The following is a 23244-nucleotide window of genomic DNA, read 5'->3' as shown; positions in this document are numbered from 1 at the left end:
GCATCAGGCCTGGGTGGGGAGCGGAGCCGGGGACTGGGGGGATATGATGGTCCCCTTGCCCAGGCCTGAAGCCTGGGTCAGAGGCGTCAGGCTTGGGCGGGGGTTGGAGCAAGCGATCAGAGGGAGATGGGGGTCCCCGGCCCAGGCATGATTCCTGGGCCAGAGGCCTCAGGCCTGAGTGGGGGCCAGAGCCAGTGATCAGGGGGAGATGGGGGTCCCCTGTCCAAGCCTGACACCTCTGGCGGAGGCGTCAGGCCTGGGCAAGGGGCCGATCAGGCGATCGGAGGGTGATGGGGGTCTATGCCTGAGGGCTCCCAGTATGTGAGAGGGAGCAGGCTGGGCTGAGGGACACTCCCCTCCCCCCACACACCCAGTGCACGAATTTCGTGCACCGGGCCCCTAGTGTATTTATATATCTAAACATAGAAAAGGAACAGTAAAAATATGGTATAAAAGATTAAAAATGTTACACCTGTCTAGGGTATTTACCATGAATGGAACTTGCAAGACAGGAAGTTGCTCTGGGTGAGTCAGTAAGTAAATGTGAGTGAATGTAAAGACCTAGGACATTGCTATACATTACTGTAGGCTTTATGCACACTGTACACTTAGGCTACACTGAACTTATGAAACAACATGAGATTAAATCAAACAAGACAAAATGATGCAATCAAAGACATGGCAAAAATAATCTATATATATAAAATCCTAATATGCAAATAGACTGAATGGTGGAACAATTGAACAACCAAACAACTGGTCACTATGACGTGCGCTGACCACCAGGGGGTGTGTGGGGAACATGGCAGGCATTGGCTGCAGGTGGCAGAGCACAGAATATGGCGGGCATGGGCCACGGTGGGATGGTGGAGCAGGTGAGCGGGGGTGCCAGACCAAGGCGGGGTGCCGGTCACTGTCGTCAGGGTGAGCCTCTGGTGGTTACTAAAAATTCTTTGCTCCCATGTGCCGCAGTCCTGCCCAGTGCTGCTGCTGGCGCCAGCCCTGCCCGCACCGGAGCTGCTGCTCACACCCAGTGCTGGCCCGGATTGCTCAGCACTGTCAGTGAGTGTGAGTGGCAGCTGCCAGCCTCGAATGCCCCTCAGGGCTTCTCCGCTTCCCCTTGTTCCTGAGGGGCGATTGGGGCCTGCAGCCGCTTCTCACACCTGCTGCTGGCGACAGAGCTGCTGCTCGCACCCACTGCTGGCACTGGCCCAGCTTGCACCCAAAGCTGGCACCAGAGCTGCCATTTGTACCCACTGCCGGTGCCCGGCCCCAGTCCCAATCGCTCAACACCATCAGCAGGTGTGAGTGATGGCTGCCAGTCACAATTGCCCCTGAGGGCTTCTCCCCCTCCCCCTACTCCTTAGAGGTGATCGGGGCAGCAGCCGCCGCTCACGCCCACTGATGATGCTGGCCCTGCTCGCACCCACTTCTGGCACCGGCCCCAATTGCTCTGCGCCATCAGCAGGTGCGAGTGGAGCCAGTGCCATCAGCATGTGGGAGCAGTGGTGGCGGGAGTGGGATTGCCGGCAGAAAGGGGACCGGGGTCCGGGGCGGAAGGAGCTGGGAGGGGGCGTGGAGGATGAACCAAGACCTGCCCCTGTGCCCACCACAGCCTTGCGGCCCACAGTTCCTTTCAGGATGCACAAATTCGTGCACTGGGCCCCTAGTATATATATGTCTGTTGCCAGTGTAACCTGGCATACTGTTTTACAGCAAACTTATTTTAGTAAGTAGAAAGAGTACATTCTAGAATAATGATAAAAAATATAGTATAGTAAATACATAAACCATTATGTAACCAACATAGTTGGTTATTATCATTATCAAGTATTACGTACTATACATAATTATATGTGCTGTACTTTCATAGGACTGGCAGCGCAGTAGGTTTGTTTATGTCAGTATCACCACAAATATGTGAGTAATGCATTGCACTGCATATGGTGTTATGATAGCTATAGTGTTTCTAGGTCAGTGATGGCAAACCTTTTGAGCTCGCCGTGTCAGCATTTTGAAAACCCCCAACTTAACTCTGGTGCCATGTCACATATAGAAATTTTTTGATATTTGCAACCATAGTAAAACAAAGACTTATATTTTTAATATTTATTTTAGATATTTAAATGCCATTTAACAAAGAAAAATCAACCAAAAAAATGAGTTCCCATGTCACCTCTGACATGCATGTCATAGGTTCGCCATCACTGTTCTAGGTGATAGTCTTATGCTGCTGGCAGCAGTAACTGACTCTGTAGTACTGTCATCAGTTAGAATGCCGAAAGGAAAGGGCAGAATGAGAGGAACCAAGGTTTCAAAGTAGTCTATTCAAGTCCACTCTAATTTCCCATGGAGCCTCAAGTTCAGTGATGGTTTTGGCCCTGTTGTTAGGTATGAATGAGGAAACTGACACATGATATTAAGTTACTTATGTAAGACTATGAAGCTAGTAAGTAGCAAGGTCCTCTCTTTCTACACCTGAGGCCCAATCCAAGTCTTCCTTTCTGTTTGCTCATTTAAATCTTTTTCAAAAAAGTTTTTAATTATAATTGACATTCAATATTGTTTTACACTAGAGGCCCAGTGCATGAAATTTGTGCACCAGGCAGGAGGGTTCCCTCAGCCCAGTCTATGCCCTCTCGCAGTCCAGGACCCTTGGGGGATGCCCGCCTGCTGGTTTTCTTCTGACTACTTTTAAGATGTTCTTTGCCTTTTTTTTTTTTTTTTTTTGTAGTTTCCCTCTGATGCACCCAGGTATTAATTTCATTCTCCTCCCTGGGGATCGCGCCTAAGCCGGCAGTCGCACATCCCTCTCACAGTCCAGGACCCCTCGCTCCTTACCGCCCACCTGCTTACTGCTCCTTACCACATGGCTTGCTGCTCCTTAGCACTGCCACAGATGCAGGAGAGGCTCCCACCACCATCGGGGCGCTTGCCAGCCGTGAGCCCTGCTTCTGGCTGAGCGGCGCTCCCCCTGTGGGAGCGCACTGACCATTAGGGGGCAGCTCCTGCATTGAGTGTCTGCCCCCTGGTGGTCAGTGTATATTATAGCGACCGGTGGTTCTGGTCATTCCACCATAATGGTCACTTAGGCTTTTATTATATAGACTAATGGTCTGGTGCATGAAATTTGTGCATGGGAGAGGGGGTGTTCCTCAGCCCGGCCTGCACACTCTCCAATCTGGGACCCCTAGAAGGATGTCCTACTGCTGGTTTACAGGGATCGGGCCTAAACCGGCAGTCGGACATCCCTCTCGCAATCCGGGACTGCTGGCTCCTAACTGCTCACCTGCCTGCCTGCCTGCCTGATTGCCCCTAACCACTCTTCCTGCTCACCCCCAACTGCCTCCCCTGCCAGTCTGCTCACCCCCAATTGCCCCCCCTGCTGGCCTACTCACTACAAACTGTTCCCCCCGCTGTCCTGATCACCTCCAACTGACCCCCACTGATGGCCTGCTTGCCCCCAACTGGCCCCCCTGCTGGTATGCTTACCCCCAACAGCCCCATCCCCCACCAGCCTGATCACCCACAACTGCCCTCCCCTCTTGGCCTCTAACCACCAATACCTCGGCCCCGCCATCGTGGCTTTGTCCAGAAGAATGTCTGGAAGGTTTCCTGGAAGGTCTCCCAGTCTAATTAGTATATTACCCTTTTATTAGTATAGCTAGAGGGCTGGTGCACGGGTGGGGGCCGGCTGGTTTGCCCTGAAGGGTGTCCTGGATCAGGGTGGGAGTTTCCTTGGGGTTTGGGGTGGCCTGGGTGAGGGGCCTGTGGTGCTTTGCAGGCCAGCCATGCCCCCATGAGGTGAGGGTCCCTGCTGGGGGTGTGTGGCCAGCCTGGGTAAGGGGCTGAGGGCTGTTTTCAAGCTGGCCACACCCCCTTCAGGGTGGGGGTCCCCGCTGGGGTGCCTGGCCAGCCTGGGTGAGGGGCTGATGGCTGTTCGCAGGATGGCCACGGCCCCTGGCGACCCAAGCTCCCAGACCCTCCTTTTTTTCATTTTTTTTTTCAGCGCCTCCTTGAGTGGAGGGAAGCAGTTATCTGGGATTTATTTACCTTCTATAATTGAAACTTTGTTGCCTTGAGCAGAGGCCAGGGCTGGTGGGAAGCTTGGCTTCCTCCATCACCGGGGGCAACCCAAGCCTCCTGCTGGCAGCTCCATGGCCGCCACCATCTTATTTGGATTAATTTGCATACTCGCTCCTGATTGGCTGGTGGGTGTGGCTTGTGGGTGTAGCAGAGTGACACCAATTTGCATGTTTCTCTTTTATTAGTGTAGACTAGAGGCCCGGTGCACAAAAATTTGTGCACTCGGGGAGGCAAGGGGGGTCCCCCCAGCCTGGCCTGTGCCCTCTCGCAGTCTGGGACCCCTCGGGAGATAACGACCTGCTGGCTTAGGCCTGCTCCCGGGTGGCAGAGGGCAGGCCCAATCCCTAGGTGCAGCCCCTGGTCGGGTTCAGAGCAGGGCTGAATGGGGAGTTGGGACGCCGCCCCCTGTCATGCACAGAGCAGGGCAGATTGGGAGGTTGCGATGCCACCCTCAGTCACGCTCAGGGTAGGGCCGATTGGGGGGCTGGGGGACTGCCCCCTGTCACACTCAAGGCAGGGTCGATGGGTAGGTTGCGGCGCCACCCCCTGTCACGCACAGAGCAGGGCCCATCAGGGGGGTTGGGGAGCTCCCCCCTGTCACGCACAGAGCAGGGCCAATCAGGGGGTTGGGGCGCTGCCCCCTGTCATGCACAGAGCAGGGCCCATCAGGGGGGTTGGGGCTCCTTACCCTGTCACGCACAGAGCAGGGTCGATCAGGGGGTTGGGGAGCTCCCCCCGTCACGCACAGAGCAGGGCCCATCAGGGGGTTGGGGAGCTCCCCTCTTTCATGCACAGAGCAGGGCCCATCAGGGGGTTGAGGAGCTCCCCCCTGTCACTCACAGAGTAGGGCCAATAAGGGAGTTGGGGCACCGCCCCCTGTCACACACAGATCAGGGCGGATCAGGGGGTTGGGGCACCGCCCTCTATCACCCATAGAGCAGGGCCGATCAGGGGGTTGGGGCGCTGCCCCCTGTCATGCTGACCCCGGTGCTGGGAGGCATATTACCCTTTTACTATATAGGATAGAGGCCTGGTGCATGGGTGGGGTTGGCTGGTTTGCCCTGAAGGGTGTCCTGGATCAGGGTGGGGGTCCCCACTGGGGTGCCTGGCCAGCCTGGGTGAGGCGATGATGGCTGTTTGCAGCTGGTCACACACACTTCAGGGTGGGGGTCCCCACTGGGGTGCCTGGCCAGTCTGGGTGAGGGGCTGAGGGCTGTTTTCAGGCTGACGGGTGACTGAAGCTCCCAACTGCTCCTTTTTTTCTTTTTTTTTTTTAATTCTGGGCCAGCTTTAGCTCTGAGGCTCCAGCTCTTAGGCCTCCGCTCCTGAAAGTAGGTATCTGGTTTGTTTCGGTTCTATAATCGAAACAATGTATAACTCCAGCTCTGAGATCCCGGCTCACTGAAAGCAGGTTTCTGGTGTTTTGTTTAGCTTCTATATTTGTTACAATGTTTCTTAAACTGCAGGCTCAGAGGCCGGCAAGGCAGGCGGGGAATGTTGGAGTACTCCGTCACTGAAGCAAGCAAGCCTCATGTTAGTTTCAAGCTGCCTGGCTGCCGGCCGCCATCTTGGCTGGCAGTTAATTTGCATATCGCCCTGATTAGCCAATGGGAAGGGTAGCAGTCGTACGCTAATTACTATGTTTCTCTTTTATTAAATAGGATTAGTTTCAGTTGTATAGCATAATGGTTAGATAATTATATTAAATCTTATTTGTAAGGAATAACTGCTAGTCCAACTACTGCCTGTTTACATGATCTGTTTTGATCTTATTAGTGCAACCAAGTTACAACTCCTGCTTGTAGAATCAAGCCTTCAGCTTAAGTTTTTCCTTTTTACATTGGACAAAATTGTCTTAGTCTTATCTACTACTCTGATCGGCTTAGATGATGATAAGTTACCAATGCTTTCAACTCATATAGCCTTCCTACCCAACCAGCTCATTCAATAGAACTTTTGTTGTCTCACCTGGACAGAGCAAATGGTGCCATCAGCAATTGTGTGTATCTTTCCCAATCCAAGCTATATTAGGAGAGTGCTTGATTTTATTCTTCATTGACTTTTTTTTCTTCTTTGTCTCATGTAAATTGTTTGGCATTTTGTTTTGCAGAAATAAATTTTAAGTTTGTTTATTAGATAGGCAAGGGTTTTTAAAAAATAAATGAAAAAGTGCATTTTGTTCTCTGTGCAACAATGATCATATTTATTGTGAAGACCAATTAATTTTAATTCACTTGGTTGTGACTTTTTATTTTTATTTATTTTTATTTTTAAAATATATTTTGTTGAGTTTTTACAGAAAGGAGGGGAGAGGGATAGAGAATTAGAAACATTGATGAGAGAGAAACATTGATCAGCTGCCTCCTGCACACTCCCTACTGGGGATGTGCCCGCAACCAAGGTACTTGACCGGAATCGAACCTGGGACCCTTCAGTCCGCAGGCCAATGCTCTATCCACTGAGCCAGACCTGTTAGGGCGGTTGTGACTTTTTAAAAGAGATTTGATATCTTTATATAAGATTTTTGATAAACTTACTTTTGCTTTCTCAATCCCTTTAGAATTGGTCTGCAAGGTGATTTGACTGATCCAAGGACGAATAGCTTCTTATATATTCTAGATATTCTCCCAAGGTAAAAACCTTAGATTCCTGTACAAGCTTACCTTAAATTTAAAACCGTGGATCTGGCAGAATGTGATGGACATTTTATAGAGATTAGCAGTTTATACATGCTGCCTGCAGATACTGTGCATGTCATTTATCTTCTGCCATGAATAATAAGATAACTGCAAATGTTTGCTGATTCCACAGTTGTCACTACAGTGAGTGACAGGGAATTACAGCCTAATAGCTAAATTCTGTTGCCTCTGCTCATAGTATTAATGCAGATGAAGCGTATGTTAGCGAATGCTGTTGTCCATGGCCTGGAAGCCTGTGCTAGCCCTGTGTAAATGGCATCCTTTGAGTTGCATCAGAGGCTCTGTGTGAACCCATGTTTCGAGATAAACTCAATGGAAATTAACATTTCAAATGTTAACTTCATCAGGTATGCCATGATTATGGGGAAAATGAGTAAAATATGAGTTATCTTCATCCCTTATAAAATTCTTTTATAAAAAATGAGAGTTTAGAAAATTGCTTACCTCGTATTTCCCACAAATAAGGAATTTCTTCATATTGTTCTTCTTAACAATGAGATTTTTGGAATTTTATTGGTTTTGTTTTTGTATTGTTTTTAGGTTACAAACATTACCGAAGTATTTTCTTTTAGAAAATGTTAAAGGTTTTGAAGTATCTTCTGCAAGGTAAAGCATGTATTTGTCCTGTGTTCATCTTAGCTGTTGTGAAATAAAGATCTTAAAAATAAACATGTACATTCTGACATTTTATATGTTATATATTTTATTCATTAATATTGATTTTGAAAAGCATCACAAAGTTAAGTTAAATTGATTCTCTCCCATTCTGATGTTTGAAATTTTCTAGAATGAGCAATTATTTTAATAAGAATGATATTTCTCAATTTTAGCTGCTTATATTGGTGCTTAGTTCTTTAGAAGTAGAAATGTTTTCAGTAAGAATTGGCCCTTAAGATCCATCAATGTTGTCATAAATGGCAGTATTTTATCTTTTCTTATGGTTGAGTAGTGTTACATTGTGTATGTGTACCATATCTTCTTTATCCAATCATCTGTTGAAGAATCTTTAGAATACCATGTTAAGTAAAGTAAGTCAGACATAAAAAGTTAAGAACCATATGATTTCACTCATGTGGGATATAAAACTGAAAGCAACAATGAACAAATAAGAAAAACAAGCAAATAAGAACTCATAGACACAGACAACAGTATGGTTGGTGGTTACCAGAGGGAAGGGAGGTGTCGGGGAGTACTTAAGGGTAAAGGGGCCAAATATATGGTGACAGAAGGAGACTTGACTTCAGGTGATGGGCACACAATGCAATATACGGATCATGTATCATAGAATTGTATACTTGAAACCTATATAATTTTATTAACTCATGTCACCGCAATAAGTTTAATTTAAAAATTAAAAAAAAGAATTGGTCTGGTGGACAGGCTTTTTCAGTCATACAGTAAGACAGAAAAAGCCATGTGCTAGGGCCCTTTCAGATGGTAGCCCAGCTGGAGAGAAAGCATGCGCACTTTTTATTTAGCTGCTGTCTTTAGCAGTGTTCTCCCATCTGACTTACTACAGATAGTTCCATTTCTCATAGCAAATTTAGCATTAGTGGATTAACAATTCTATCTCTCACCAGTTTGGATAAATTATCTGAGAGCTGTATTTATTTAAAATAGAAATTATCATTGTCTTTTTTTGAGAAATGTAATTTCTCAAGTACTGCACTTAATGAAGATCTTGGATCATTCTCCTTCTAACAACTTGAGTGGAGGAACAGTTTTCAGTTAAAATGAAGTTTTATGTATAATATTTTATATAAGAACCTGATTCCCAACTTTAAGGTGAAAGCATTTCTTTTTTATTTTCCTTTATTTTTGTCTTTTTAGAGACCTGTTAATAAAAACAATAGAAAATTGCGGCTTTCAGTACCAAGAATTTCTATTATCGCCAACCTCTGTAGGTACCGCAATTATAAACTCTTATACATTTTCTCAAAGGGAATTTGAATCAGTAAGAACAGTGGTCGGCAAACTGCGGCTCACGAGCCACATACGGCTCTTTGGACCCTTGAGTGTGGCTCTTCCACAAAATACCATGTGCGGGCGCGCACGTACAGTGCAATTGAAACTTTGTGGCCCATGCACAGAAGTCAGTATTTTGTGGAAGAGCCACACTCTAGGGGCCAAAGAGCCGCATGTGGCTCGAGAGCCGCAGTTTGCCGACCACTGAATAGATCTATTTGGATAATATTATAGGTAAATCTTAAAATTACTTCAGATATGGGTTTTATTTTCTAAAGAATATGCAGGCTTATAGATTCACTTATACTTATTTTATGAAAAATATATAACTTGAGGCTCATAGAGAATATATTTTTCTTTCTATACAGAAAAAATAAGTGTGTTTTGAATATATGTGCCATATGGTATTTCCAAAATGGGTGTCCTGTAGTTTAGTAATGCTTCAGAATAATCAAAAATAGAAAAAAAAGAGAACATATCATAATATTTTAATTCCTTTTATTGGGACATTTCATTAATATGCAAACATTGCTTCTATTTCATGGGTAAGAAACTTATTATAAGAATTTGGTACATCTTTGATATTACAATTATCATTGTCTATTTTTATTTCGTCTTTCTATTTGTTAGCCTATTATCATCTTTTTCTGTTTTACAGTTCTTTGCCCTGAAATGAAAAGAAAACCCATTTCAAAAATTAGATGTCCATATTTTTGTTTTCATTTTTTTGTTGTTCTTATTGAACTTAAGTGTATCCTAAGATTACAAAGCAAGTACATTAAAAAATTCTTATCATTCACAATGACTTCTCTTTGGATCAGGGTTTATAGTCAAACTACGTTATAGTCAACCCAAATAGCAAGGGGGAAAGAATAGATGCTGTAGATAGTAAGGGGATTGTAACCTCTATCCATCTTACTCCTTTCAGTCTGTTCATTTATTCAATAAATCTTTATTGAATGAACACTTACTTTGCACGTGGAACTCTTCTTCATGGACTGTATAAGCTAATATTACACTTTAAACCTAAAAAGAAATTAACACCAATAAAAAAATTAGATGTCCCACTGTGAAAATTGGCAATGTATCTGATCTCTAATTTTAATATTTATTGCCTTTTAACTTTAAAATGTAGTGAATCCTTCTTTTTTTTAATAAAATGAAAATAACTATAAATACCCAAGAATAACTATATTTTATAGTTACTATATTATCAATAATGAATGTAAAAATGTCTATATAACTTCTTACCTGGAAAATATAAAATTAAAGTGACTCATAGACATATGACTTATCGGATTCAATCTTTATTTAATTCAAAATAAAGGTACAAAGCAACAGTTTAAAGGGTTTAAGGGTTTGTGCAAAGTAGTCTTCCACAACTCAGTAACAGAATTTTTTATGGCACAGGCTAAATGTATACCTGTATGAGGCTCTTTACTAGATGCGAACAGTTGATAGAGATCTCTTTTATTTCCAGCTTGGCATTCCAAATTCAAGACTACGGTATTTCCTTATTGCAAAGCTTCAGTCAGAGCCATTACCTTTTCAAGCCCCTGGTCAGGTATTGTTATGGTTGTTGTTATCATCATCGTTATTATATATATATATATATAGTAAATATATTGAATCTGCTCATTTATTTCAAGAACTACGTTGTAGAGGCTTCTCTGTATCTTATTGAGTCTGTAATATAGACCATGCATAGGTCTATCCCCTGGGCCTAGCCCGTGGTCGGCAAACTGTGGCTCATGAGCCACATGCGGCTCTTTGGCCCCTTGAGTGTGGCTATTCCTAAGCCTTCAGAGTACCCTAATTAAGTTAATAACAATGTACCTACCTATATAGTTTAAGTTTAAAAAATTGGGCTCTCAAAAGAAATTTCAATCGTACTGTTGATATTTGGCTCTGTTGACTAATGAGTTTGCTGACCACTGCTAGGCTTTTTTTTTCTCCTGGTGCCATATTTATTGCCTTAAACCAGTGGTTCTCAACCTTCTTAATGCCGCGACCCTTTAATACAGTTCCTCATGTTGTGGTGACCCCCAACCATAAAATTATTTTTGTTGCTACTTCATAACTGTAATTTTGCTACTGTTATGAATCGTAATGTAAACATCTGATATGCAGGATGTATTTTCATTGTTTGCAACCCACAGGTTGAGAACCACTGCGGCTTAAACAAAACAAAAATTTTCTTTCATCATTAGAAAAAAAATGAGTTAAAAGTTTAAAAAATTACCATTAGTGCAGTTACCCTCTTTTTCTCTCAACAAAATCCGTTGGTTCCCGTTTTCAATGAAGTCAGTGCTATTTAGCTTTAATTGATTAAATGTAGTAATGAGTACTACAAACTACAATAAAATGCTCAGTTGCTATAGATAGTCTATCTAATTGTGCAAGTAGTTAAACATCCTTCTCTCAGCAATTGGTCTGAATAATAGGGTTTCCGTGGTTCAGTGAAGCTCTCCATAACTATCACAGGTGAGAACCTAAAAGTCATGTCCTACAGGGGGTCAATAGTGTCATTTTAATCCCCTGCAATACAGTACCAATACATCTCCCTTCCCATAGTGGGCAATTCCAAAAAGAATGTACAAAGCATTTTAACAAAGACTTCATTAAAAATTCCTGGAACTTTTTTTTTTTTTTTTGTACAAAATAGGACATTATACATGGTTACATGTTCTGCAGGAACAAGTTTTTCCTATGGGACTCAGGAGTAGAAATACCCTTTCAGAGTGAGAAGTGCTTTTCTTTTTTTAATTACTAGTTTTCCTTTATATCTTGGGTATGTTCCCGTTTTTCTTCTTTGATGAAGGGGATGGCAAACTTGAATCCAAAGTGCATTTTCTAGAAATGTTAATGTTGCTTCTAAACTTTTTTCACAGATATGATGCTCTACATTTAGTCAACATATTTCCTGTTACTTTGTTGAATTTTTTTTATTAATAAATATACAAAGCAGCAAGTCCATGAAATAATCTGCAGTCAGATGATACTATAGCTATATGAAGAATAACTTGTAATAACTTGTATAAGTACAAATAAACCACACTTTTTATCTTTCAAATGACAACTTTATAAAGGCTAAAATAATTTTTGCATAATGTTGACTGGACATTATTAATTTCTTTTATTTTTAATAAAGCTTTGGACAATGTGTATATTTTTGTTTAATGCCAGGTACTGATGGAGTTTCCCAACATGGAATCTGAACATCCTCAACAACATGCAAAAGATGCAGTAAATAAAATTGAAGGAAAGAAAATTGAACCAAATATTTGCTTTGATAGCAGCAGACAGTGTTCAGGAAAAGAAGCTGTTCTTTTTAAGCTTGAAACTGCAGAAGAAATTGAGCGGAAACATCAACAGGACAGTGACCTCTCTGTGCAAATGCTAAAAGATTTTCTTGAAGATGATATTGACATGAATCAGTACTTTTTACCACCAAAGTCATTGCTGCGATATGCTCTTTTGTTAGACATTGTTAAGCCCACTTGCAGAAGATCCATGTGCTTTACAAAAGGGTAGGTTTTAAAGAGAGACTATTCATGATATATCCAAAATAACCAGTTTTTTTTTATACCTGTTGTCTCTTTTAGTTCTTCTCAAAACAAGGAGCATTTTATGAAATGTTTCTGCTAGAATGTTTTTTTTCCACCCTTAGTTGCCTGCGTTCATGTTCCAGTAGAATACATGAGTGAAAAGTCCTTCTGGCAGAACATTATATACACAACCCATAAAAGTGCTCATAAAAGACGATGCCATTTGTTTGGTGACTTCCATGGGAGCGTAAAACATGGTTTCTATACAGGGTAAATTACTAATTTTTTAGCACCTTTCATTTTATGCCACATCAGACCTCAAAAGTTTATGTCTTCTCTCATTATCAATATATAAGAAGAAATTAAATTTTAGTATCAAAATACAAAATTGAATCATCTAGCTCATGTTAGAGTACATTTTAAATTTTATTCCATTTTTTAAATAAGAATAAATTCTCCTTGTTCAAATTACAAAAGGCACTAAGATTTTAAGACTCCCTTCTACTCTGTCTTGGCCATTCAGTTTTCCTCACTACATGTAACCAGTTATTTCAATTTACTGTCTCATCTTCCAGAGGTATTATGTGTGAAGGTGCATTTAAATACACATCTATATTTTGCCCCCTCCTTTAAGAAGTGGTAACATATTATATCTATTTTTATGTATGTGCCCTTTTTTGGGCACAATATAAATTGGGTATTATTGCATATAAGTACATAAAGAACTTTTCTATTCTCGTGGTATGGGTATAGCATCATTTCTTTTACTGGTTACCTTTGGGTTATTTCTTGAATGTTAGTATGTTTTTCACCAATATTTTAAAACCTAGAAAGAAGGGAAAATTTAGGTCTTTCCAGAAAATGTGAAAGATCCCTGATTCAGCTGTTAATTCCATTCAACTTCATTTGATATGTAGTCTTCTCTTTTTACTTACTAGCTACCTATCTTGCACAAGACACTATGTTCATGATATAATCATACCAGATTCATTCTGATTTTATCGTACTTTGCCCCTGTACTTCCGGGAGAACAGGTTTATTGCTTTTCATGACCTTAAAAGACTTCACTCAGCTGTTGTCTTTTTCCAAGTCTAATAGGTTCTTTTTAGGATTCTAATAAAACAAGACATCAATTTTATAATAAAAAACAGCCTTGCATTTTTTTGTAGCTATAAAGATGGTATTAAAGAAGCCTTACTGTAAAAGTCTATTTTAGTGTGGAGATTACAAATATACATATATAATATGTGAGAAAACAATTTGATAACAATTTTTCCCTGCTGTGACTTTCTTTAATTTATATTTTAAATTATCTATTAGGAAAAATAATACTGATAATATGTTGAACAACCAGCTTGGCAATCATCTTAGGGGAAGAAATATTACTAATACCTTGCAGTATTCTCATTGTTGTACGGAAAGAGGAAAAATGTACTGTATTATAGTCAGAGGCAGATGCATATTGAGTGGGCACATGTTTGTCATGATACTGGAGAGTGGGACCTTGTGTTCATGAGAAGGAATGATGGTCTGGCATTATAAAAAAAAGAGCAGCAATTTATTTTTACCTTCCTAACATTTGGTTTAAAGTAGAAGGGATATAAGTATGGAATAGTTTTTAGATATAAAATTGGAACAAGTTCATACTTACAAAGTGATGAACATTTTAAAAATGACAATACAAAGAAATGGCAGTTGATAATACATAATTCAAAATAGTATTTACACAACTCAAAAAACATCCAAATTTAGTGTCTGAGAAGCTTAAATAAAATGACCTTATACCCCTCACCCAGTTATTATTAAATCATTAAGCCTATTTATATGATGATATCCAGAATATTACAGAAGGATAGAATTATGTAGATTGATTAATTTATTCAGGAAATATTTAAGAAATTTTGCATTAACAAATACATTAGATAATATTTGTGTTAATTTTTCAGTTATGGGAGGTACATAGAAGGGACAGGATCTGTGTTACAGACTGCAGAGGATGTGCAGGTACTATGCATGCTTTAGAACTTAATTATTTGAAAATTATTTTAAATAAAATTATTTTAATACTTAAAATTTGAGAATGTCAAAATAGTTTTACATGTTCTATTGGAAATGGATATATATTATTCAGATTTATATTCATATATAGTAATTCTTTACTATAGAAAATTTTCTTGCTGCCTAAGTTTATATAAAAAGAATATTCTATGTTTTTATTCTTGCCTTCTGTATTTTTTATTCCATAAAGAGTAAGTTGACATGCAGTGTGCAACAGTTAATTTCTTTAAAATTATGTACAAATATCTTAAAATTGGGGACTTCTTTTGGAGCACATACTATGACTTTTAAGGAAAGAAGTCTATGTTTTAGCAAAGCATTTTATTAATATTTCAATTATAAACTTTATAGTATCATGGTTGAATATAAGCTTGATATTTTGCAAGTTTCATACTTTTGGATAAGTTTGAAATGAAATCACATTATCTTCTTTTATAATGATTTAAACTCACTATTAATAAGATCTGCCCATTTAACATCCTATCAGAGGCAACTGAATGTATTTGAGAAATCATATTTATTAAATATATTTTATTATTTTAAGAAAATGTTATGAAATTGATAATAAACAGTAAACATTTTAATGATGTATCTGTTAAACATTGTAAAATTGACCTCATTGACCAAGTTTTTTTTTTTTATATTTCCCTCTATTTTTTGTTGTATTGTCTTTTATTATTTATATTCTTATTTAATTTTTGAGGAATCAAAAATGACAGATACATTGCAAGTATCCTGATCTGTTGAACATTAAGGTTTTGTCCATTTTCAAAGTTTATATTGCCATTGATGAACCAATTACGTAGTTTATTGAAGAGACATTTTGCCCTGGGCTGTCATGTGTTACAGCAGACATTCCATCGTTTTTAAGGTGTCTCACAAAAGGTGATCTTATCTTAACAAATCTAATTGCCGTCTACTTCATCAGTTACCTTGGGGCTTTTCTTACAGATTGAGGATATCTACAAATCTCTTACCAGTTTGTCACAAGAAGAAAAGATAGCAAAATTGTTAATGCTTAAACTTCGATATTTCACTCCTAAAGAAATCGCAAATCTTCTTGGATTTCCTCCAGAGTTTGGTATGTGGGCTACATGCAGACCTCAGCTTTTGTTTATTAAAGATCCCAAAAATGCATTAGGGAATCATATGTGTATTTTATGAAGAAATCTTTGCTTAGACAGATGGATGTAAGAAACCTCATTTCTTTCCTGATTGCGCAATTATTGACATTTTTCTTTCCTCACCTTTCACATTCATTTATACCTGCCTCAGACCAGTCCCTTCAAACTTGTGTCCCTCCTCCTTCACTCCAGTTACGGTCCTGAGTGATTTTCAGGGACAAGGGGCCAAATCAGCAATTTCCCGCCTCCTTCATGGGTGGATGTTGATAGTATCTTTCTCCAGCTTATTTTTCTTTCTCCCAGAGGTCCTGTTTTAATAATAACCCAACATTAGATTGTGTGAAGAAATGCCTAGAATTGTCTTTTTTATGAAGAAATTGAAAGGAGGTTGAGGAACTTATTTATTATTTTTGTGTGAGGGATTTATTCTCCTCGAAGATGCATTCTTCTCACTCATGCGTTTTTGTCCTTTCCTATAAAGTGAAAGTGGAGAAAAGAGAAGGTGGAGAAGCAGTCTAGGAAGGAGCTGTCCTAATGGACAGAAAGGGTGACTCAGGACACAGGTGCCAGAACCCATGAAAATGAGGGGATCTGACGCAGGGAATCCCAGGAACAAAACTAAGAGATGCAGCTGTAGAGGAAGACAACGTCCTAACTCTCTTCCCAGTCCAGGAATTCCAGGGGCTGTTGCTATTAAGAGATGGGGACACATTGCCTTTCCTTCTTAGAGCTGCCCTGTCTCTTCCTGGTCCCTTTTCCTGGGCACCTGTGCTCTCCCCTGTATGGATGGCGTGTCTTAGGCTGGGGTGGCTGTGCTCCCAGTACCTGGCTCACGAGAAGGGGAAAGACAGGCCTCCTTAACGTGCTTCCAGGGCTACACCAGGAGGGCATGTGTTTTTGATAACTCTGAAGTTTGAAGGCAGAAAAGCCAAATTGCTAAATCCAATGCAATTGTAAGAGTAATGCAGTACTATTCTTGAAGCACATAATGGGCTAAATAGATCATGTTTTAAATTCTAAATAATGGATTTACAGATGAAGTTTTAGAGCACATCCTTTTGTGCAGATAACAAACTGCTAATACAATTTGACTACCCTCTTGGTAATTGATTCTCTGAGCATAGTCACAGCAACCAGGTTTGTTTTGTAGTCTCCCTTTTTCTTGGTGAGCTCATTCAGTCACAAATATCCTGGGGAGTGTTATTTAAGAAAAACATAGACTTTCTTTTTGTCTAGTTTATGTCACAAAATGAGTGAGAGCATCATAAAACAAACAACTGAGAGTTAAGCTCAAGAATTTAATTCCCAGTCTGCTCTCCTTGTTATTATATTTTCTTTTTTACAATGAACAATCAAAGGTATTTTCAACAGTACTAAAGGGAGAAAAGAGATTTACTATGTAATAACAAATAATTCCTAAGTTTTATTTGAGTTCTTTTTCAAATAGTACTCATCAGTTTCATAATATTGAAATTAAGCATGTACCCCAGATTCAGACTGACTGAGTCTGAATCCTAGGTCTACCTAACCACTCTCTGCCTTAGTTTACACATCTGTAAAATGGTAATAATTGCAGCACCAAATTCAAAGGGTTGTTGTGACAAGTAAGTTAGTATATGTAAAATGTTTACACCCTGACACATAATATAAAATTTAAGTGTCAGCCTTTATTTTGTAAATCATAAGCATTTATTTGTTTTTATAGCCTTTACTTTGTAAAGATTTTTTCTCATTATTTAAAAATTTTAGGTGGATAAAATTAGAGTTTTTCATAGCTCTCTGAAAGTATATGTATAGTACACACAAAAAAAGCCTTTTTCATTGGTTAACCTTTTTTCAAATATGTGATCTGTTTGTATGGTCATACTTGCCCTGATGTCCTCACTGAGCAGCACTCTGACAGAACTGTCCTTCCCGTGCGCTTTTGACATTGACTTCAGTCCAAAATGGGCACTGTGTGAGCTGCCTGTCCACTGGCAATGATGGATGTTCATTGACTTGTCCTGGTTCCCTTTGTGACTGGTGGCATGCATTTGTGAGACAGCAGGCTTTGGAAGAGAGGAACACTCATCTATACTTACTAAAGGAAAGCTGCTAACTTGACCTCATTAATTCTGTTCTTTTTTTTATTTGTCTATGAGGATTATTATTTTTAATGTATCTAAGTTTTTTAAAAGACATCTTTTTAAAAATTATGTAATTTTTCCATAAGCTAGCTTAGATTTTAATATCTATATTTAGATACAAAATATACAGACATATAAAATTTTTACAAATCTGACTTGTTCTCAAATTTATATTGCAAAAGATCGTCTTTACAATATTTTAAAAGTCTGTTTGTAGGTATATTTTTACCTCTGGATACTTTGAACTTAACTGATTTTTCAGATAACTAATATGCTTGCCTAAGACATATTATCTTTATAATAGCAATTTTGTTATGATATTGCAAATATAGTTTTACTATGGCAATCACTGTTATTTTATTGTGGTAAATATAATGTCAAGTGTTGATGAAGCAACTTTACCCTAATCAGCTCTACCTTTTCATTCTCACAAGCGTATGAAATGCTGCTATTCTTTTTTTTTAAAAAAAGTATTTTCTATTGATTTTTTGTATAATTTTTTAAAAATTTATCTTTATTGTTGAAAGTATTACAGATGTCCCCTTTGTTTTCTTTTCTTTTCTTTTTTTTCTGTTTCCCATGGACCCACTCCACTCCACACTGGCACCTCCCAGGCCTTCACCATGGGCTATGCATATATGCATATAAGTTCTCTGGTTAATCTCTAACCTCTACTCCCCACCCTGCCTTCCTTCATTTTATTATCTCCTTGCTTTTCTTTTATATAATTGCTGTGCCAAAGGATACTGAATGTGAATTTCTAACATTGTAACTAACATGCTCTACACTCTGAGGCATATGTAATCTTTTATGTTGATACTCACAAGGCTTTGTTCCAGCAAATGTAGTCTCTTGTGGGCCATTTTGTTTTAAAAAAGAATGTAGCAAATAGAAGTTCACTATGAGAAAGTTAATATTTGGAAGCACAATATTAAAAAAAAAACAGCTGTGAGGAACTTGTACCCAAAATATATATATATAAAGAACTCTTACAACTCAACTATAAAAAGAAAAATAATCAAATTTTAAAATGGGCAAAGGATTTGTATAGACATTTCTCTGAAGAAGATAGACAAATGGCCAATAAGCACATGAAAAGATGTTCAACATCATTAGTTATGAGGGAAATGTAAATCAAAACTACAGTAGATACCATTTCACAAAAGAAGCCAGTAACAGTGCCGAAAAAGATGTGGAGAAAGCAGATCACGTGTATATTGCTGATGGGAATATCAAATGACACAGCCGCTTTGGAAAAACAGTCTGACAGTTTCTCAGATGTTACACGTAGAGTTTTTGTGTGACCCAGCAATTTTACCCCTGCAGGTGTTCCAGAGAATGAAAAATAAGTGTCCATGCAAAAACGTATACTTAATGTTCATAATAGGTTTATTCATAATAATTAAAAAGTAGAAAAACCCCCAAACTTCTATCAATGAATGAATGGATAAATAAAATGTAGTATATCCATACAATAGAATGCACTTCGCTATAGAAGAGGAATGAAGTATTGTTACATTCTGGATCATAAATGAACCTTGAAAACATTATGCTTAGTGAAAGAAGCCAGGCACAAAAGCAGCATGTTGTATGGTTCCTTTTATATGAAACTAGAAGCCCCTGCGGCCTGTGCCTTCTCGCAGTCTGGGACCCCTCGCTCCTTACCGCCCGCCTGCTTGCTGCTCCTTACTGCTTGGCTTGCTGCTCCTTAGTGCTGCCGCTGAGGTGAGAGAGGCTCCTGCCACCACCGCTGTGCTCGCCAGCCATGAGCCCGGCTTCTGGCTGATCAGCGCTCCCCCTCTGGGAGCGCACTGACCACCAGCGGCAGCTTCTGCATTGAGCATCTGCCCCCCTGGTGGTCAGTATGCATCACAGCAACCAGTCATTCTGGTCATTCTGCTGTAACGGTCGCTTAGGCTTTTATTATATAGACTAGAGGCCCGGTGCACAAAAATTTGTGCACTTGGGGGGGGGGTCCCTCAGCCCGGCCTGTGCCCTCTCACAGTCTGGGACCCCTCGGGAGATAACGCCCTGCTGGCTTAGGCCTGCTCCCGGGTGGCAGAGGGCAGGCCCAATCCCTAGATGCAGTCCCTGGTCAGGCTCAGAGCAGGGCCGATTGGGGAGTTGGGCTGCCACCCCCTGTCATGCACAGAGCAGGGCGGATGGGGAGGTTGCAATGCCACCCTCAGTCACGCTCAGGGTAGGGCCAATTGGGGGGTTGGGGCACCGCCCCCTGTCACACTCAAGGCAGGGTTGATGGGGAGGTTGCGGCGCCACTCCCTGTCACGCACAGAGCAGGGCCAATCAGGGGATTGGGGCGCCGCCCTCTATCACCCACAGAGCAGGGACGATCAGGGGGTTGGGGTACCGCCACTGTCACACTCAGGGCAGGGCTGATGGGGAGGTTATGGCTCTACCCCATCACACACAGAGCAGGGCCCGTGGGGGGGGGGGGGGGGGTTGGGGCACCACCTTCTATCATCCAAAGAGCAGGGCCGATCAGGGGGTTGGGGCGCCACCACTCTCACACTCAGGGCAGGGCTGATGGGGAGGTTATGGCTCTACCCTGTCACACACAGAGCAGGGCCCGTGGGGTGGGGGGGTTCGGGCGCCACACCCTGTAACACACAGAGCCGCAGGGCGATCAGGGGGTTGGGGAGCTCCCCCCTATCAGGCACAGAGCAGGGCCGATCAGGGGGTTGGGGTGCCTTCCCGTGTCAGTTACAGAGCAGGGCCGATAGGGAGGTTGTGGCCCCGCCCCCTGTCACACACAGAGCCGCAGGGTGATCAGGGGGTTTGGGCACTGCCCCCTGTCACGCTGATCCCGGTGCCGGGAGGCCTCTTGGCTCCGCTGATCCCGGTGCTGGGAGGCATATTACCCTTTTACTATATAGAATAGAGGCCTGGTGCATGGGTGGGGCTGGCTGGTTTGCCCTGAAGGGTGTCCTGGATCAGGGTGGGGGTCCCCACTGGGGTGCCTGGCCAGTCTGGGTGAGGGGATGATGGCTGTTTGCAGCTGGTCACACACGCTTTAGGGTGGGGGTCCCCACTGGGGTGCCAGGCCAGTCTGGGTGAGGGGCTGAGGGCTGTTTTCAGGCTGGGGGTGACTGAAGCTCCCAACTGCTCCTTTGTTTCTTTTTTTATGCTGGGCCAGCTTCAGCTGTGGCTCCAGCTCTGAGGCCTCCGGTCCTGAAAGCAGGTATCTGGTTTGTTTCGGTTCTATAATCGAAACTCTGTATCAACTCCAGCTCTGAGATCCCAGCTGGCTGAAAGCTGGTTTCAGGGATTTTGTTTAGCTTCTATATTTGTAACTATGTTTCTTAAACTGCAAGCTCAGAGGCCGGCAAGGCAGGCGGGGAACGTTGGTTTCCTCCGTCACTGAAGCAAGCAAGCCTCATGTTCAGTTTAAGCTGCCTGGCTGCCTGCCGCCATCTTGGCTGGCAGTTAATTTGCATATCTTGCTGATTAGCCAATGGGAAGGGTAGCGGTCGTACGCTAATTACCATGTTTCTCGTTTATTAGATAGGATAGTCATCATGCTGTATATTACATCTTCATAACTTATTTATTTTATAGCTGGAATTTTGTACCTTTTGATCCTCTTCACTCATTTTGCCCCCCTCCATCACCACATATCTGTTCTCAGTATCTATGAGCTTTTTTTTGGTTTTCTTGCTTGGTTTACTTTTTAGATTCCACATATGAGTAAGATCATACGGTCTTTCTCTCTCTGACCACACTTAGCATAATGCCCTCTCCGTCCATGTTTGTCGCAAATGCTGAGATATCATTGTTTTTTATGGCTCATAGTATTCTGTTGTATATACTGTACATACGACATTTTCTTTTCTATTCATTTATTGATGGACACTTAGGTTATTTCCATACCTTGGTTACAGTAAATAATGATGTAGTGGGTACGTAAGTGTGTATATCTTTTCTAATTAGTGTTTTTGTTTTTATTGGGTAAATACCCAGAAGTGAAATTATTGAATCTTATGGTAGTTCTATTTTTTAATTTTTTGAGAAGCTTCCATATATTTTCCACAGTGGCTTAACCAGTTTGTAGTCCCATCAACAGTGTATATCCTCGCCAATACTTTATAGTACTTGTCTTTTTGATGATAGCCATTCTAACAGGTGTGAAGTAATATCTCATTGTAGTGTTGATTTTTATTTCCCTGATTCTTCGTGATGTTAGGCTTGCTTTTATGAGACTATTGGCTGTCTGTATGTCTTCTTTGGAAAAATGTCTATTCCTCTGCTAATTTTTAATTGAATTGCTTGTTTTTTTAAATTTTGTTTTGTTTTTTTTGCTATTGAGTTATATGAGTTCTTTATATAGTTTGGATATTAACCCTTTATTAGATATCTAATTTACAAGTATTTAATATTTTCTCCCATTCAGTAGGTTGGGTTTTTTTGCATGTTTATTTTAATCAACACCCAAGGATATTTTTCCATTGATTTTTAGAGAGAGTGGAAGGGAGAGAAGAGGGAGGAAGGGAAAAAGGAGGGTGGGAATTAAAGAGAAAGAGAGAGAGAGAGAGAGAGAGAGAGAGAGAGAGAGAGAGAGAGAGAGAAAGAGAGATCCATGTGAGAGAGACACATTAACTGGTTGCCTCCTGCACACACCCCAACTGGGGGCCAGGGATCAAGCCAGCAACTGAGGTCTATAGGCCAATGCTCTAACCACTGCACAACCAGCCAGAGCTGGCTTTTTGTTTTGTTGATGATTTTTTTTTTTTGGCTGTGTAGAAGCTTTTTAGTTTTAGTCTTACTTGTTTATTTTTGCCTTTGCTTTTGGAGTTATATACAAAAATATCATCTACAAGACCTTACCACCTATGTTTTCTTCTAGGAGTTTGATGGTTTCAAGTCTATGCTCAAGATTAAAGACTTAATTTTGAGTTAATTTTTGTGTACAATGTAAGATAGTCTATTTTCATTCTTTTGTATGTGACTATCCAAATTTTCCAACACTGGTAATTGAAAAAAACTATCCTTTCCCCATTTTATATTCTTGCCTCCTTTGTCGTAAATTAATTGGCCATATATCCATGGGTTTATTTCTGGGTGCTCTATTCTGTTCCATTGATCAATAACTCTGTTTTTATACCAATACCATACTGTTTGGATTACTTTATGTTTCTAATATAGTTTGAAATAAGGGAGTGTGATGCTTCCAGCTTTGTTCTTCTTTCTCAAAATTGTTTTTGCTATTTGGGTCTTTTGTGATTCCAAATAAATTTTAGGACTGTATGTTCTATTTCTGTGAAAATAGTCATGGGGATTATATTAGGTATTGCATTGAATCTGTAGATTGCTTTAAGTAATATGGACATTTTAATAATATTAGTTCTTCTAATCCATGGGTACATGATATCTTTACATTTATTTCTGTCTTCTTCAATTTCTTTCATCAGTGTGTCATAGTTTTTAGCATACAGCTCTTTTTCACCTCCTCGGTTGAATTTCTTCCTAAGTATTATATTCTTTTTGATGCAGTTACTAGTATAAATTGGATTGTTTTCTTAATGTCTCCTTCTGATAGTTCATTATTAGTGTATAGCAACACAACAGATTTTTGTAAGTTAATTTTGTATCCGCAACTTTACTGAATTTGTTTATTCTAACC

The 23244-nt window shown here is 40.7% G+C and overlaps 1 protein-coding gene across 6 annotated transcripts in view; it reads left to right on the top strand.

Moving 5' to 3' along the window:
* Positions 1-23244, top strand: part of TRDMT1 (tRNA aspartic acid methyltransferase 1) — a 67209-nt gene that overhangs the window by 42429 nt on the left and 1536 nt on the right. For 4 of the 6 annotated variants that reach the window (XM_059660244.1, XM_059660272.1, XM_059660264.1 and 1 more), the window contains 7 exons: positions 6647-6718; positions 7326-7391; positions 8616-8685; positions 10231-10314; positions 11937-12280; positions 14245-14302; positions 15308-15437. In XM_059660244.1, the coding sequence (XP_059516227.1) occupies positions 6647-6718; positions 7326-7391; positions 8616-8685; positions 10231-10314; positions 11937-12280; positions 14245-14302; positions 15308-15437 (824 nt within the window). The remainder of the gene's footprint in view (positions 1-6646; positions 6719-7325; positions 7392-8615; positions 8686-10230; positions 10315-11936; positions 12281-14244; positions 14303-15307; positions 15438-23244) is intronic. The other 2 variants (XM_059660281.1, XM_059660254.1) reach the window with 2 other exon arrangements.

Source organism: Myotis daubentonii, chromosome 1, assembly GCF_963259705.1.
Source record: "Myotis daubentonii chromosome 1, mMyoDau2.1, whole genome shotgun sequence".
In the NCBI taxonomy this organism is placed as follows: Eukaryota; Metazoa; Chordata; class Mammalia; order Chiroptera; family Vespertilionidae; genus Myotis; species Myotis daubentonii.
This window is presented reverse-complemented; position numbering and strand designations above follow the sequence as displayed.